General features: G+C 42.9%; 1 protein-coding gene across 1 annotated transcript in view; it reads left to right on the top strand.

Annotated features, from left to right (window-relative positions):
* The window catches only part of WNT9A (Wnt family member 9A), a 62253-nt gene extending 44414 nt beyond the window's left edge, over positions 1–17839 (top strand). The window contains exon 4 of the mRNA XM_054193017.1: positions 10935–17839. Within this exon, the coding sequence (XP_054048992.1) occupies positions 10935–11408 (474 nt within the window). The 3' untranslated portion in view covers positions 11409–17839. The remainder of the gene's footprint in view (positions 1–10934) is intronic.
* The last annotated feature ends 1045 nt before the right edge of the window (positions 17840–18884 follow it).

Below are 18884 nucleotides of genomic sequence, written 5' to 3' on the forward strand. Positions count from 1 at the left end.
AGGCTGTGGCTTTAGGTGCCATTGACGTATTCTTGTAACTCCATGAATATATCCCCTCCAGAAGTGGTGGGGCTAAAATCTTGCCCAAAGGGCTTGACCTAACTCCCAGCGCTCTCCACCCCAGTAGCTGCAGTCAGGATGCCCATATGGCTGAGACTCAGTCTTGGATTTGGGTTAGGTGTCCTTATTTGTCATGTTTGCTCTACACTGTCTACGTGAATTTGAGCTAAACAAACTCCAAGGATGAGCTGGAGGGACTGAATTTCCCCTCTCTGCCTGCCCTTTCTTGTCCTGATCCCACTGTGAACTAGTTCCCAGGGGAAGGAGAGATATCAGGGCATCCTCTGCCCCCACTTTTTTTGGCATGGTCAGGCTCTGGTTATTGGCAGTGGTTTCTAAGCACTAGTGTAATATCTGCAGCTAAACAGCTGAGTAACAGTTGTGACGGTTGTCCAGACACTGAGAGCCCTCATGGCAATCCAAGTCAAAGACCTTTGCTGCAGGTCAGTGATCTGGTGTTCCTATTTTTGTCCACCCACGCCATGTCTGTCGTGTTTGTATTGCTGTCTGACAGCTTTCCCTTGCCCATTTGCAGCAGCAGTTGAAAGAATTTCTCTGTTTATGCTCCTAGAATAATTTTACCTTGGCCTGGTTGAAAGGCAAGCCAAGCAGCCCACCAGATTCACATCAGTACTGTGAAATCAGGCAGAGAACAAGCAAAGTGCACATTGAGAGGGAAGCTTTTAGGAGGATGGTAGCTCAAGATCAGGAGAACATACCTCTGTATAGGCAGGATGTGTGGACCTAAATGATGGGCACTGTGGTGTCATTAAGATGATGATCAGAGATGTTCGAGTCAGAGATGAGGACCCAGACTGGCTTTGTAGTTACAAGGCCAGAACTTGCTATGCTTGCTTAAGATTTTAAAGTGATTTGAAGCCTGAGCATTGACCTTCTTGGTGTGGTTGGTTGATTGTCTCTGGCATGACTTATGCTTGGGTATAGATTAATATCAAGCTCAATTAGCTTCTTTTCTCCTGGTCCCAGTGTCAGTACAGTGTTGGTGGGGGGATGAGAGTTGCTCAATACTAGGTTCCCTCACTGAATTTATTCATATTTTCCTTGATGAAGACAGTGTGTTAAATATGAAACTCAGCACATTTTCTCTACTCGTCCTTCTCCAAAGCTGCTCATCAACTAATTACTGCCTTGTAGACTTTTCACCCATTGAGTAGAAAGAGATGCTAACCTAGTGGCTGTGACAGTCTGAATCAACTTTGAACTAACCTAGTTTGATTATTTGGGTAATAACTCATATGTATTTGATGTGAATCGAAGGCAATGTAAGAGTTCAGATAGCTCTGATTTGTACCATTTTGAAATGGAATAATTTTGAAGTGGAGCATTCATTATATAACTAAGATGGTTTTATGGCCTCTAATGTGTTAAATGTCCCTCTGAGTCTCAAAAAGATGATTACGGCCATTTTGAGCGGGAGCTGAGGTGCAAACTGAATGCCTTTTCCCAGGTTATGCAGCAAGCCGATGATGGAGCCGGGAGACTGAAGCCAGCTCTCCTGAATTCCTGCTCGGCACCTGCTGTGTTTTTCCCTCTAACTAAACTGCAGATGTTATGTCTGCTAGTGAAGCCATACGTGCATGAACCAAGACCTCTGCTGCACTAGAGCCTGCTTTGGGCTGAGAATGGACAAGGAGACTTTCTTTTTGAGTACTTTGCTATGGGAGCTTGCTGCAATGCCAGCCTCTTGGTGTACTTACAGCGTACGTATGGATGTGCACGTGTGTGTTTGCTAAGGGGATGGAGGAATATCTATTAAAGACATAGCACAAACTTGGTGGTCTCTCACTGATTCTTAACAACATATAATCCTTCCCATCTAATTACTCACAACCATGGGCAAAATGTTTAAATAGCCCCTTGAGACCCAGCAAAAAAAGGACCTGTACTTAATTGACTGATTTGGCAACCAACACTATACCCTTCTGCTCAACACAGTAGTTTCTCCATGGTGTCACACTAGCAAACAATCTCCGTATTTCTGCATGGTGACATTATCCTATCCCACCTAGTTTTAGTGTCTCTTGGTAGACATTCTCATTTTAATTAGTATTTTACTTCATTTTTTTACAACCTTGATGGGCCAACTGTAATTTTGCTGCCACCAATGAAATAATCACTGAATATTTTGTGCCCATGATGGCTCACAAAGTTATATGATATGACCTCAATCTCTAATGAAAGGGCGAGCTTGTCTAACGTGAGGATGAGGTAATTAGACCAGGACTTCTCCAGCCTTCTCTTTATTGAAAAGTAGGAGCTCTGAATAGCCCACTTATTAAAAAAGCAATTTCCTTGCCTTTGCGAAATCTACTCTTGCTCATTCAGCTATTCTTTCAGAGGGGTGTTGGGTGGAGAGGGTGTGTGATGGGGGGAGATGTGTGTATGTGTCAAGGGGATGGGGGGCGGCAGTGGTGAGAGAAGTCAACTGCATTAAAGCTCCGTTGCCAGCAATGAAGTTTCTTGGTTATATTAAATGAAGCACAAGCAGCCTTGCTAAAGCTCTCTTCTTCTCTATATCCTCCCCCCGTTTTCCCCCCACCTTGTACACACAAGTGCAGCCCTCTTTTGTAACCCATTAATGAAAAGTCGGAATATTAGAGCACTCAATTAGTTCCACTGGGCTTGAGTAAGTGATGTTTTAATTAAATTTGCCTAGTTTCTCAGCAAAGTATCATTAAACATGACTTTCCAACTCCCTCTCTCGGAGCGTTGCTAAGTTTCTTAATCCCAGGAGTGCTGACCTCTTCCAGAGGTATGTCTGGTCAAGCATGTCTTACAGATCCAAGGGGCACTATTAAAGGGGGCTGCTGTTACCCAAGGAAAAAAAAGATTGTCATATTCTCATTCGCTTTTCCCTTTATCCTTCCAGAAGGAGGGACACAAGCAAGCCTTTGCCTTCAGGACCCTGAAGTCAGAGGTATAACCACAGTCTCCTTGAGAGCCAAGAGTGTTTAGTGCAAAACTATGGGAGGGCAGAAATGGAGAACAAGAAAATTCCTCCCCTGAAAGATCTCTATTTAGGCAATAACCACCTTAAACACTGGTTCCCTTCAGGAGATTTCCTTAATTATTTTTGCACAATATCAACTCACATGTTTTGGTCTGCACAGACTATATGCACATTTCTGAAGGATCCTTGTCACCTTTGTTGATGTAGGGTTCAAGTCCAGACCCATGCTGAGACGTTACGACTGCATCTCTGAAAGTGTATAGGATGCTCTAAAGAGGATAGTGGGAGGTGTGTGGACTTTTCCTTGCTGTTGACTTGCTTGTTTTGGAAGTCCATGCAAGGAATGGCTTTTCCCCTTATGCAGTGCTGGCAGGGATCTATCTGAAGGGCTGAGAGCGTGCCTCCAGCACTGGAGATGGACTCTCCGTATCAGGTAGATGTTTTCCCAGCTATCATCTGTCTGAGGAACTTCACGAGCTATCACATAACATGTTATCAGAGCATACCACCCTCTTCATTTCTGTATCTCCATTTTACAGAGGGAAAATTGAGACCCAGAAAGATTAAGTGACTAACTAAAGGTCACACACAGGCGTAGCGAAGCAGAGACTTGCACCCTGGTCTCCTGTTGCAGAGACAGTGTTTACAAGCACTGCCCATCCTGTCTCATGTGGTTCCTACTGGATAACATGACTCCAGTCAAACTCCAGAGTCTGTCAAACAGGCAAGCTTAAATGCTAATCTCTGTTTTTCTGCACCTTCCAAAAATGTAGGAATTGTTCTTTTTGGGGAGACAAATCCATGAGATCACTAATACAGTTGGTGCATGGAAAAAAAAAGAGACAAAGTGCATCCTTTAGGTTTTTTTAGGGGGTGTGTTTCCAGCGAGAAATCTAACATCACACTTTTACCGAGGTACAAATCAACCGAGCAAATAGCAGCCTTTCTGAGACTAGTTCTTGACTTTGTATTCACAGATCAGTTTGCCGGGCCACCACTAGTATTAATTGCTCCAGGTTATGACAGGTAGGAATGCATAAGCATGCTCTCTGGATTTTTTCCCCTCCTTCTTTCAGGCTGAGATTGGCTAAGCTGAAGTTTTTCTAAGGCCTGGAAATCAACACTCTGGAAAAAATTGCTTGCTGTGTCCTATAAGTAATTGCAGTTAGTTGTTTATGTGGAGCTCTCTTAGCGTGTGAAGCACACTAGCAATACTGAAGGGGAAAAAATACTTTTAAAGTTCTCAATTTCTCAATTTAATGTAGGGTTGTGTTATTCTATGTTTAAATACTTGTATCTTAATGCATATTTCACTAAAATATGACTGTTCATAATTTTAAAGGAAGGTAGGGGTAGTGGAAAGGGAAAACTTCTGAAAAAACAGTTTGAGAACAGGGTCAAAAGAAGGGTTTGGGTTGTTTGGTTTTTTTTTTGTTTTTTCTTTTTTGTTTTTAATGAGATACAACTAAGAAAAGAAGGAAAAAGAAAAGAAAACTCCTAACAATCTGTGAAGCCTTTATAATTCAACCAATGACAATGGCCAGTGTTCTCCTAGTCGTTTGAGCCCTATGAAGAAACGTGGACCATGGCTGCTGTCCAAACAAACATTAATACTGAAGCTGAGAGAATAACTAAGCTTATTTAAATTGAAGAAGGATATGAATATAGAGAATAGAAGAGATTTGATTTGTAAAGAAGCATCCCAGAGCCCTTTCTGAAGTAAGACTAGGCGAGGACAGGCTTTTCCCTGGATGAGCTGACTCAAAGGAGGTTCATCTGCTCCCTCCTCTCCCCCAAACCATAGCGAATGGTTTGAAGCCTTGGAGCCGCAGACCAGCCATGACGACGGCGAAGCTATAACCGAGGAATTCCCACGGCTGCATGTCCGCTTCGGACTGCTGCTGCCCAGACAAGAGTTGTCTGAAAACCACCGCCAGAGCCCCGTGACCCAGCTGGGAATGAATGGGAATCTGTCCTCAGCGTTTCGGCTAAAACACTGAGAAATTGTGTGTTGCAGCATGTCTGAGACTGATCATTACGGGGGCACTTAGTCTGAGCTTCGTAGCAAACCATTGTTGTGAGTAAGGATTACATGTTGCATAGCAATGCTCTGCTGTGATCCCTTTTCCCTACGGCTCTTGTAAAGCCATTTGGGCAGGCGGTCCTGCAGTGCTATCTAATTTCCTCTTAGCAGCAAGCACCAATAAAGACAGTTCAGTCTTGCTCTATCATAATTGTTTTCCTCACTGCGCCTTTGTCAGTATTTGGCATTCTCATGGCAAGACCAATGGGAATTTGTGTTCCTAAATTAAACAAACTAATTTGCTCAAAGAGCTTTATTTTTTTTCCCAAACTGCTGTCCTATTTGTGACCACATGACCAGGTGGCTGTTCAGAGGAGGGTGGGAGGATGTAGTTTTGCTGAATGATGCTGTCCCTGAGCCATTGGTTGTCTTCAACTTTGCTTTCATGGTAGAAGTTCCCTACAGCATATAATGCAATAAGGATTCAAATGCGTACTTGTGTTGCTACTCATGAGTTACTAGAACTCTGCTGATGTGTGGTAGCCATGGTGTTTTAGGCCATAGGGAGCATGAAATGTTTTGTACTTTGGATTTAAGCTAATATATTTTCCTTCACATCTGTGACAAGATAGGAACATGCACGTGGAGACTTACTGTGGTGTAGATGAAATATGATTATTAAATAGGTGATGATGCCATTTGCGTTCAAGAGAGGTTCAAGACTATGTAGGATGGAGGCAGATCAGGCTCTGAACTGTGTGATGTACCTTGAAAAGAAAACAGGAGCTACCTATGGCTCTTGAAATTATAAGGTTGCATTAAAGTCATCTTCTGCCTCATGTACCCTAGACATTTTTGGCAAAAAAAGCTAAGTTATTCTATCCTGGAAGTCCCTCCAAGTTTGAAAGCATCATATAGACATTTACCCATTTGTGCCAGGGCCCAGCCAGGAAAGGTTTCTCCAACACTGCTCACAGAAACCTGCTGACTTGGATAAGTCTTGCCCTGCTTCCTGGAGGAATGAGATGGATTTAAGTGTCTCTGACAGGAGCCTGCAACAAGAGGAAGAAGGTCTTTGTGGAAGCTGATGAACGAGACGGGAAACAGAAGGGCTTTGCCAAGATTCATTTTAGCTCGTGGGTGGTTAGGGACCCGTAGGCAGCAGTTCTCCATCACGCATCGCCTTGAGTAGCTGCATTGTGACTGACAGCAGCAGGGGAGGCTGGCTGAGGAAGAAACTTTTCTAGGATTTTCACTATAGCTGCCTCGTAACATTCTTGAGCACTTCCCGGCCCTTCAAGAAGAAAGTTTATGGGGCGTCTGGGATGCACCACACTTGCACAGTGGCCATATGAAAATCCACATGCTGGATTTCATGAACTGGTGCATTCATGAGAACGGGGACAATGGAAACCTTTTATGCATTGGTCCACCAGCGCATGGTGTCTAAGCTGTCCTAGCCACTGCTTAACGAGGAGCTAGAAGTGGGTCAGGAAACAAACCAGATTGTGGCTCGTTAGGGACTTTGTGCATCACTGTTTAAGCACAGACAAGGAGAGCAGGATTCGTCTACCTAAATATACTCATTAGTACCCTTTGAGAGACATTTCTGCTCCTGGAGGGGGCGCTGGCGATGAAATGCAATGTTTTACAGTACCTCAAATAATGCAATGCTAGAGGCTGATATTTAGACATCTGACTTCTGACCAGAGGGTGGGATTCTGCTCACGGGTTAAGGTATCTAAACTGAGGTGCCTCTGTGTGAGCTGGTCCCTAGGCTCCTGTTAGTGAGTGAAGATGTGGTCAGCACAGTTGGTGGAGCCTTGGAGAGCTGCTCAGCTGAACGTGTGCAGGTGTCTACTTCACTGCAGCATCCCCTCCCTGCTTTGGCTCCACTGAGTCTGATGGGAGTTTAGAGGTGTTTCTCAAATGTAAGTGTTTAAACTCAAAAGTCTGCCTTGGTGAGGTCAGCCCTGGCTGGATGGTGTGATTCAGATGCCTAAACCTACATGCCTATTCTTGACTGAAGGTCTGCTGCCATCTGCTAGCTGCCAATCCATCAGGGTCTGGATTCCCAACACATGTTGTGCCACATCTGCCAGCCCCATGTGGATGCCTTGGATATACTGCACCTGCAATGTCAACACCGAGCTCTGGAGAGGCAGCTCCTGATGAGAGTGGCCCCATGTCCAGGTTCCTTTTCTGCATTTCATGACCATTTCTTGTTCAACCGTCTCTAAACCTGGACAAGGCTGTGCACAGGAGCATATCTACCAGCCAAGCCAATTCCTGCTGGTTTCTTGCTTTCACATCTCCTGTACAATGGTGGTCGTCTTCTTTTCCAGGTGCAGCAGATGTGAATGGGTTGGGGGAGGTGGAAGTGTTGAGAAAAGCTTGGACTGATGAATGACTGCAGTGTGCAGCCCTTCTGCAAGTATCTCAGCAATTTTGCCCAGTTTGCTGATGGTCTGGGCGTGAAATCAGGTATAGGAGCTTTGTTTCACATGAACTCAGCTCGCACTTCTGGACAACCAGTGAAATGTGACTTTGCGTGAGGGACAGTATGGGTGAGAGGTTTTTTTGGTTTTGTTTTTTTTTTTTTCCCTTGGTGTTGAAATGTGTTCTGTACGCTCTTGTCTAACATTGTGGGATTTCTTGCAGAGTTGGCTAGACACTTTGGCACGCAAAGCGTGACAGCCCCTAACCAAGCCGGCCCAGCTGAGTACTATAAGCAGTAACACATCTCTCTCTGTAACCCGTCACTTGTTTGAATGCTACTGTGTATTATTGGATTGCATTTGAAAAGGTCTTGGCTGTCACAGGAATGAAGTGTGACCATTGGCCAGGCTTTGCTGAAGGCTGTATTATGCATAGTGCCTTTCTAAAAATGTCTCTGTAATATCAGGATTGGGCCAGACCCCAATTCTGAGTCCATGACCTATTGCACATTTGCAGATGGTGCTCAGCAGGACTCATGCAGCCAAATAATTAAGAACCGGATGGTCAGGAAATGGACTGGAGCCAGTCCTCTGCTGTCATGAGGCCGTAATGTAGGCAGATGCTATAGTGGGCAGAGGGGGGAGATTTTTTTTTTTTTTCTTTTTCGGATACCGTAGATGCCCAAAGGAAGGGCACTTTCAGTAGTACCTTGACAGGAGGCCGCTCTATAAAACAGGCTCTGTTCTAACTTGCTATTTTAAGGGGTGATTGTACCTTACTCGTTTAAAGTCAAAATGTAACCTATTTTTGGGGAAGGCGTGGGGAGGGAGAACTAGAGCTATAAGTATCTGTTTATAATCTGTGGGAAAAAAATGTAGGTTATCTGTGACTGTCCAAATAATGTGTCTGCTTTCATGTCGTCCATGGAGTTGTCCCAGGTGTAAACCCATCTCTGGGAGAAGGTAGGGGAGAACATTCAGGTGTCATTTATAAGGAGATGGGCATGCTTTTGTGCCATGGAGCATCTTTATTGCAGTCTGATTCAAAAAGGATGGAATCTTTTGTTTAGCATCAGTCAATTTATGGGTATGGGTTCCTTTATAGCACCCAGAGGGCTCTTACCATCTTTGTGTCTCTCCAGGGTGAATAACCGTTGACTGTCTGCTTTCTTCTCTTTGCTTCCTGATACTGCTTCTTCCCATGCTGCTTTTTCTGTTGAAAATAACCTTGTCTTTCCATTCTGTACATCTCGTATGTGAACACTGTGGTTCCACTGGCTCTGCTCTCCCTCTGCATTTCCACTTTGTAGTGGTCTGAAGAGAGTTATTCCCATGCAAGCTATCCCCAAGCAGGTTCTGGACATCTTGCTACATGGAGACTGACTTTCTTTTGCTTTAGGAATAAATCAAACACACATTTCCTTTCTGATATCTTGAACAAGTTATTTCTCTCCGCTAGGGATCGGCAAGACGAGTCTTATTTCTCATTACAACACCCACTGCAAGTGTTTGAATTTTAAAATAAAAAAAATAATTAAGTAATTACAAAAGAATTTGAAACCAAGCCTTGCCCTTGATAGTTGTAGTCCAGAGGAATAAGCAGGCATAAAGTTTGATATGAGAGTCCCAATGTGGAGGGGACAGAATCCACTTCAGTTTCCAAGGACTTAAATGCCTCCCCTTTCTTTTCCACATTGAGTTTGAAGATCTTCGTCACAAGTGCTCTGTTTTGTTTGGGGTTTTTTGGGGGAGAGAATAAAATATAAATTTCCATCCTAGTCGAAAACACCTTATAGAAGTTTCTATACATTATAGAAGTTATACCAACCTGGGACGTGAACCTTGTAGCCTGTTATTCCCTGGATGGTGGTTTGTGTAGACAACATTTGGGCGCAGCAGTCCCTGAATGCCTGTGTGTGATGACATTTCCCTTTATCCCTTCACCAGGGGCCCTACACAGTGTTTAGCTAAGTGGCTTTCCCACCCCTGTAGCACACTCTTTCTAAATACTTGTGTCCTTGCTCACTGTCTTGCCTGGTCAAATCTCAGGACTCTCTCACCCCAAGGTGCTGCTGAAGCATCAAGGCAGCAGTTGAGATTCCTCATCCTGACATGGAGCAGCTCCTGTTTGCTCATGATGGGACAGATGGGTCAGCCTTTAGTGCAGGTGGTCTGTTCTCATGGCCAGAACTAAAAAATTAAAGTCCCCTTATCTCCCTGCAGAGTGACTGCTCCACACCTTCTCTCTGGTTGAAAACTGAAGGCTGCTCCCCTAGTCCTCCCTGCAGCCACCAGCCCTGTCATAGTCCCCAGGGGTTGCTACCTGATGGGCTGAGGACTGAACCCACTGGGACGGACTCTTATTACTGCAGCATCAACCCAGATTTCACTTTTTTCCACTTGAAACCTTGTGTGTGGGAAGCCAGCCTTCCAAGCTGACAACAACTGGTGCCACAGGCAGAGTAAATCCTGGGGGCTGCATTAAAGCACCTGGAATTACTGAACTCTTCACACGTGCGTCTGTTTTCCATTTCTTCACATCTTAATTTTTCAGAGAAAGGGAGGGCCCAAAGGCGACTGTGGCAGGCTTGGGTTTTACCCTACATGAAAATGTCCTTCGTTAAACACGTTTGGTCAACATGCAATGTCATGCTTTGATTGTAAAAGCACATGCAGGTGGCTTCATTGTTATCAGAAAAAAATTGACAGGTCCTTTTGAACATGCTACCACACCATAGAATAGCATCCTGAAGATGGGTTGGAGAGGCAGAAGCTCTCTGGAGCCGCTGGTTTTGGTGATGGCAATTCAAGCTGTTGTTCTCAAGGGCTTATATATAATTTCAGCATTATTTTCAGCACAGCTATAATTATAAGCACAGCTTAACCATGTTTCTACTGAGTCTGTGTTGCTAATTGAGAGCTGCATGGGTTTAAGGTGGTGTGGAAGAGGTTCCTACTGTCCAAGCTCATGTTCTGGAGCATGTGCCACCCCACCTGTGTGTTTCTGTGTGTTACAGCAGTGCTCTCCCTCTTCACTAAACCAACTCCTTCCACATTTGTTACATCTTATCCCCTTGTTCTTATTAAAATAGATATATAGGTTAAAATATGTATTAATCTCTTAGTTGCATCACAGCTTCAGACCTTTCTCTACATAGATGAGTGCCGGCATTGGACAGCCTTTGTACACTTTGCCAGTATCATTAACTAGCCAATAAAGTACTGTTTTGGCAGGCAAATGTCATATTCCTAGTAACAGGGAGCCTTCTAAAACAAGTATTTCCTGTAGCGTATGTTTTCTGTCCTCTTCCAATAGATAGTTTCCGTGTTGTCATCAACTTTGTGTTCCAGGAATGTCTTCTACCAATTTCCCCCCCTCCTCCCTACGTCTTGATTTCTTCCCCCATAACTGATTTTCTTTTGGGGCCGTGTGTGTCTGCAGGTCATCAAAGCTGGAGTGGAGACAACCTGTAAATGCCACGGCGTATCTGGATCCTGTACTGTCCGAACATGCTGGAGGCAGCTCTCTCCATTCCATGAAATAGGGAAGCAGCTGAAGCAGAAGTATGAGACATCGCTCAAAGTGGGCAGCACTACCAACGAGGCCACAGGGGAAGGAGACATCTCCCCACCCAAGAAGTCCATCCCTGGTCACAGTGATCAAATCCCAAGGACTACGGATCTTGTCTACATTGACGATTCCCCAAGCTTCTGTATGATGAGTAGATACTCGCCTGGGACTTCAGGAAGGAAATGTTACAAAGACAAGAACTGTGACAGCATCTGCTGCGGGCGAGGGCACAATACGCAGAGCCGGGTGGTCACCCGTCCGTGCCAATGCCAGGTCCGTTGGTGCTGCTACGTGGAATGCAAGCAATGCACCCAGAGAGAGGAGGTTTACACCTGCAAAGACTGACACGTCTTCTGCTTGATGGCAACCCTTGGTGACGGGCAATGGCGATCTATGAGAACTACATATGGAGACAAACAGGGTTTGATTGACCTTCTGGGATCTGAAAGCTATGTTGAGACATAAGCACTTTGTAGGGTACAGGTGACCCAACTGTGTTGCTGTTTTGTTTTTGTTTTGTTTTGTTTTCCTGTAGACTGAATTTTAATGAGGTCCAACCATGTGGAAATAAGTGCCTGTCACGCTGGGGTAAGACACCAGTTGACCTTCACCTTAGTCGTCTACACAGTTTGACAGATCATTTATCCTTGGAACATCTTGATCATTTTACCAATCCTCCATGAACTCCTGGGCTAATATATTCTCTTTGGCATAAATAATCTATACTATTTTATTCCTGAAGCTTACCCAACTGCTTAGAGAGCTAAGCAGATACAAAAGAAAGATCTTTCTGCTTTGAATGCAATGGTACGGGAAGTGGTTAAATTTTTTCCCCTTTTAAAACTGGAGAGAAGTGTGTAGGGTAAGCAGGAGCAGCCCTGATGGTTCCTCTAGTGGAGTTTCTGCACATCGAGCAAACAAGGCTCTGACAAAGAGACTCACTGGGAGGGTAAGCTTTTTAACGAGAGTTCCGTATCCGCATGCTTTGATCACCAAGTACAGCTCAAAAAATGTTGGGTCCACCATGTTGCAGACAGAAATATATCCAAGAAAGAGGTTGGGAAGACAGTAGAAAACCAGACGTGCCTGTCCCCTTCAGTCCAATCGTGTGTTCTTTTTTTAAAACCATTTCAAACAGTTTCTCCAAATGCAGTTTTTTTAGCACTATCGCTGTCTTAATTTTAATTTTTATTTTTAAAAACCACTAGATTCTTTTGTTTTATTTTCACTTTGTTCATGATTTATTTTTCTCTCCTCTTCCCACCTCTTCATGATTGAATTCACCCTGTGGTAACTGCTTCAGAAATCTAAACTGGAACTTTTTAGTCTTATACCAGCTGAATTTGGACATGCGTTTCTGAGTAGGACAAGAGAAATTCGAGTGCATCTTGGAATGCAGTGCTGTCTGGCATTGTATAGCAGCCGTTTTGGACTGGATAGACCTCTGGAGGAGCTGACTTTTCTTTTACTAGGTCATCATTCCATTTACTCTAACCATGGCGGTGGTACATGACGCAAGCTGTATGTAAACCCTATGACCTTAAGATTTTATTTTTTTTTTAACCACTAGATTGAGAACTGTATTTTAAAAATACAACTGCTAAATGGTAATAAACTATTGGATTTGGAACAACCAATTGACGCAGAGACAAACTATCAAGTGGCCAGAGCAGCCAGAAATTGACTGCAGAGGGAAATCGCTCTGACGCTGTGAAATAGATGACAACTTTCAGCATTTTTTTTTTCCTCTGAAGAGGATACTTAAAATCCAGGACTTGATGTGGCAACATCCTTCACGTAAAAGTGGATCGGAAGCAGTTAGTGAATGCCTCAATGAAGCTTTCTAAGGAAACAATGGAGAGCGGAGGGCATTTTGTTTTATTTTTGTTAGCAAGTTTTGATTGTCCAGTAGTAGCAATTTCCACCTATTTTATATAAGCCATTGATCTGGTTCTCAAAAGAGGAAAGCTGGTTGGATTTTTTCAAGCAGTAATAGGTGTTAGACAAACAAAAAGAGAGCAGTTTTCCGAGATGGACCATTATTTTTTCTTTTCTTTCCTTTTAAATTTTTTTCCCCAAATAGTAGCCACTAATATTTAATCTGTTCATGTGCATCTACTGGGAGGAGAAAAGTTATATTTTTTTTTTCCTTGCTAAAAAATACCTGCAGTTCAGCCTGGCTCATTGACATCAAATCTTGAGGTGGGGGCATGGGGAGGGACAGGATGTTACTGTTAATAGCTCTATGGTCCTGCAAAGTGAAGCGCACCGTCTCTTTTTTTGAGGTTTGCTTATTTGCTGTACAGTTCTGGAGGTTGGGGTAGTGCTGGGGAAGGAGGAACTCACACACAGCATTTGTCCCTTCCACCGTGGCAAATGTGCGGTGGTGCATTCGACGCAGAAAGTTTGCAGGAAGGTCTTGCAGCTTCTGGGAGATGCACCACTTTGAAAGTCACCCATGAGCAGTTTATCTAATGGTTTAAAAAATAAACTGACTAGAAACATATTATTCAGTGTGTGCATGTGTGTATATATATACACACACACGCTGACACATAAATATATATATATAAATATTGAATGAACATTTATTTATTGTAAAGCCCTTCAGAAGGACCTTCTTATGGTTTCAATGTGGTATTATGTTAAATTCTTTTTCTCCCGCTCTCTCTCTCTCTCTCTCACACGTATGTGCAAACTCACTGTTACGTTTTTGTGTGTGTGCTAGAATAGCTCTTCCCCTCCAAAGTAAGGCTGGATCCAAACCTGCTCAAAACATGAGGATTTTTGGGTCTGAATTACTATTTCTGGCTCCATTCTTTTTTAAAAAATATTTGTTCTTGATTAAAGAATGGGCCACAATTTATGTGCATTATTATTATTATTATTAATTATTATTATTATTATTATTGTTATATTTAAACCATGGGCCTCATTTTCCTTCTTTTCACTGGTGTCTCTGTCTCCGTTGACCTCGCTGGAGTAAATCCACATTGCACTGGTGTGAGAGGAGAATGAGTCCCGAGATGCAGAAGAGAGGGCAGTGTTGGCATCGGTATCGTTGCAGAGAAAATGCCTGGGTCGGATGGAATAAGGTAGCCTGGTGCATTTGGCAGTGAAGGGGAGAGAGAGAGATGGGTGAGCAATAAAGCAGACTGTCAAAGCCTGACTAGAGGAAAGAGGCAAAGAGTGAATGAACTACTGAGTGAAAGAGCTCTTCTGTGTATTATAACTCACGCACTGAAGCCTGGATGCTTTCTGTAAGTATTTAAAAAAAAAATCACCAAAAAACCACAAAAAACAAATTGTATTTATGTTAATGTGGATATATTACTTGCCTGTTATATATTGTAAATAGCAAGGTTTATTCTCCTGTGGTTAAAAAAAAAATATAAATAACTAAATAGTAGCGAGGCACATGTGTTAAATGTATAGGCAGTGTATAAAATATACTAACACTCTGAAATCAGGAGAACTTGTCTTCTTGGCCTTTTGACCTAGAGTGGTAAAACATATGTGGGTTATTTTTCTTCTTCCCCCACCACATTGCGTGTGTTTTGGGTGTTGGGGGGTGTTTAGTTCCAGCATTTTCCGATATTTGCCTTATCTTTGAAGAAAGAATGGGGGGAAAAGCCTCGTTTTGGAAAAATCCAGTGGAGCTTAAGTAGAATGAAACAAGTAGCAGCTGGTAGAAATGATGTCCAACCCTCTCAAAAGCTCTTCAAGTCCTTGACCTGGGTTTTCTCCTGGTGATAGATGTGTGTTGGAATTCAATTAACCCATGGAGCAGAAGCTTCTGCTAGTCATCCATGAGTTCAGAAAACCCTAGATAAGAGACCCTGAAGTCCTCTGTAAAACATTGGGTAGTGTCCTGTAAAACCCTTTTTGTTCCAGCTGTATGAAATTGGGTTTTTCCAGAGAGGCTAATTCTACCACCACACCATTGGATCTCCAGAGCAATTCAATGAAATTGCTAATTTTCGTAAAACTACTACAAGAGTGGATTTGAGTCTGTGAGTCTTTCATGGTGTCATTTCATGTTATAAAAAAAAAAAAACAAGTGCAAAGAAACTTTTTCCCTTTTTCTTACCCACAGAGAGGCATTTTTTTTCAGCAGATGTAACTGGAGAAGGATTGATGGGTGTAGGGGACGTCTCTGGTTTCTGATCCCCTTTCAGCCCCTGTCCCCCCAAAAGTGTCAAATATTGGTTCTCCTAAGCTGATCCAGCAAGACTTGCAAGATCAGTTTTGGGGTGGGGGGGTGCAACCATTATTTATATAACTTTTTTATTAATTTTTTTTTAAAAGAGAAGTTAGCTGATGGAAGAATATTTTTATTGAATAGTGCATTTAGTTATGTCAGAAATATAAAAAAAATATATAATATTTTTGTAAACAAGGCAAACTGAAAATGTTTGCTGTTTTATATTAGAATTTTCTATTAAAAGAAATAAAAACCCACACAAATAATTGTTGCACCCGTCATCTGTTTTTTAACAAGCTTCTATTCTGTGTGACTGACTCATATATGCCGGATGTGGAGACATGCAAAACAAGTCCTAAACATTATATTCTCATCTTCTTCCAGCTCTCAAAAGACTCCAGTTGGTAGAAAAAGCCGCGCTTAATCAAAGGGGCTTTGTTGTTGTTTTTTTGTTTTAATTCTTGACACTAAAAATGAATTATGAAGATTGAGTACCTTGTAATTAAAATACAAAAACCTACCCCGAAACTTTAAAATTACCCTTTTTCAGTTGTGCATCCTGGTCTTGAGTTGGATCTGGATGGGGGAAACCCAAACCCTATTTACAATAACTAAATATTTGCCGTTAATCTCAGTTGGCCTGGGAAGAATGATTCTTAAAAAGGTTGTTGGTGAAAAAAAACAGTCTGAGCACATGGGAAGGTTAAACGAAGAGGACCAAATTCCAGGCTTGATACAACACAAGCAATTTTTTATCTATTTGAATGAGGCAGTGTAAAACTGGGGAGCTGGGAACTTGGTCTGTTGCTGTTCAGGAAGCCTGTCATTCACCTTTGGAAGCAGGGGATGAGTTATGGACCATCTGTTTTCAAAAGAGCTCTTGGGATCGCTGATTTGGAGACCTGAGCAGGGACGAAATAATTTCTGAGGATTTTTTATGGCTGGCCAGCTCGTACACATCTGCCTTCCTTCAGACCAGGTTTTGAATTTCTTTGTTAATCGTTTTTCAGCTGCCCTATTTTAGCCAACACTTGAGGAGAAATTAGGTTGGTTTGGCTGTAGTAGGGTTGGATGAGAACCCAGATGAAGGGACAGATTTCTCAAGGGTACTTTCATGGAGTAGATGCTGCTTAAGGTAATTTTCTGGTGGATTATAGTGCCTGTGAAAAATTCCTCAGTTGATGTTGCAGTAAAATTAGGTCTGTTCTGTACTCGATAAAACAGGTGCAGCAAAGCTCTTCGTTCCTAGTTTATTCAGCTCTGTGCACATCTGTTGGGTTGAGTCTGGCTTCCATGGTCTGCTCGTCCTGGTTTTTGGTTTTCAGGATGCTAAGTAGGTGATGACTTTTGGATAGCAACATTTTCCCGCAAGAGGAATAGTGCCTTTTATAACCATTACTACCCTTGTAACTTGAAGGAGGCTCAGTATGGCGCAGGATCAGGCCAGTAGAAATCTGGTCCTTGCTAAAGCAGTTAAGCTTAGGGCCATGGATATTACCACTGAATAGCTTTTAAATGTATTTTTCACTGATGAACATTGGATTTGACCAAGTTATTTGCAGGTTCCAGGAAACAGAATATTTCTGAACAAAAAAAGGGGAATCTCAAGTATTTGTGAGTGGGAAGGAAAAGAAAATGGATATTGGAAGGACAAGAGAATGGATATTGCAAGCACAGCTTAGCTCTGGCATCACAGTAGGCTTTCCATAACTATGTTTCTTCAGAGGCAAGGAGCGAGTAGGGTGTCATTTAAGACCATAAATGATTCAGACAAATGAAAATTAAGCAGGCTATCCGGGGACACATCTGAACAACGCATTTTTCTCAATTGTTGCTGAAGGTTTTCAGAAATGCGCAAAACCCTTCTCAGTGGCATTTGGCCAGGTGACCCAAAAGGACAGGAGATTCCGCTTTCACTCATGGGGTTGCTCAGGAGAGTTGGGAGAGGTGCTGACATGCTTGGCATAATGGGGCATTTGCAATGGGCCTGGAATCATCCACTTTAGATAAGGAGCCCATGGTGCAGGTGTGCTTGCCCAGGCTCTGTCTGCAACTAGTGTAGGCACCTCTAGGATGTGTTTTGGTCCATGTGGAGGTGCCAGTTTCTCCCTGCTGACAACAGAAGGGGATAAAGACATATGCACCTAGGTTAATAATGGTGGGGATGAGTTCAGGGCTAAGCAATGTTTTGTGTGGATAACCCTGCCAGCTCCCCTTGGACATGGACCCATCTGAAACAGCGATCACCAAACTCCCACAGGAATTTTCCCTTGTTCCAATCCACCCCAGTCTCTAACAATGCCCATTGAGGCCTGAATGTAAAGTCTAGGATTTGTTTTGCACACTTGGCATGGCATTTCCTTTTAAAGGGAGGTGGGAATACTAACATGAAGGATTAGTATTTTTCTTTTTTTTTTTTTCCAATGTCTTATGGGAGCCTAAGTTATTTTTCTCTACCTCATATGTACAGCTTGTAGGTATAAATCTGATTCTGAGTGACTGTTGAGAATGTATTTAAGTTATTTAACATCTTTGTATAACAAAAAAAGCCAGAACAAATGAAACAATAAATGTATTTTAAATTATACTTGAAGCGTCCTCCTCTTTCTTTGCATCTGTTGAAAAAGGTCTAAGTTCAGCCGTTGCAGGAGCCTCTGTGCCTCCTTCAGCACCACTCCTGACCACTGGTCCTGGAACCAGCCTGTCCCTGTGGCTAATGTAAGCCCTGAAAGACTATATAGCCTAATAGGGTAGTGAAATAATCCCCATTAACTAGTTGAGTGGTTGAGATACTCATCTATTTGGTTCCATTGCAGTCTTTCCTCCTTTGAAAGCCACCAGGTTTTCAGGGGAAGGGATGCTCACAACCTTCATAGGAGAAAATGTTCTACTTTTCTCTCTGCGGTAATTCTGCCTGCAGAAAGCAGAGTCAACAGCCCAGGAAACAGGTCCTTAACAAGCCCAACCTTGGCAACAATTGACCCTTGCCAAGTGAACTCAGATATGTCCATCTTAGGTCCTTGACCTGGCCCTCTGATCACAGCCAGCGTAGTGTCTCAGAAGTTCAAATGCAGTTGTCCTTGCAGTGTTACCATAAGCTGGAGAAATGCCTCTATGCAAATTTTGCATGACCACGGAGTGACCTGTCTACAGCAAGGCCAAAACCCCCAGATTTCTGCACTCCCCCCGACATCTTCTGCTCTCCCAGTGAAACAGCTCACCATGTACGGTCTGATTCAGGATGGTTACATAGTGCTCTGGGCTGGGCCAGTTGCTGTGTTGGTGTGTTGAGCAATATAATGTTAAACAAGCTCAAGAGGTTGATGGGTCAGCTTTTCACTAGTCATCATGCTTTGCTGGAGAAGTCATGATACCTTGGCAGAATGTCACTGTCATGAAGTGATTGCAAAGTTACTCTGATCGAGTATCTGACGGGAGCTGAAAATAGGGAGGGTTGTGGCCAAATTTAGTCTGGCTGAATGACAACAATTAAAAAAATTGTCATTATCCCAGGCTATGTATTGTCTTGCTTGATCAAATGTCTTTTTCTTCACTAAGGCCTCCTTGGTGCTATTTGGTACCTAAAATTAACTTCAACTGAGCTTTAAATAACCAGA

Source organism: Rissa tridactyla, chromosome 2, assembly GCF_028500815.1.
Source record: "Rissa tridactyla isolate bRisTri1 chromosome 2, bRisTri1.patW.cur.20221130, whole genome shotgun sequence".
Lineage (NCBI taxonomy): Eukaryota > Metazoa > Chordata > Aves > Charadriiformes > Laridae > Rissa > Rissa tridactyla.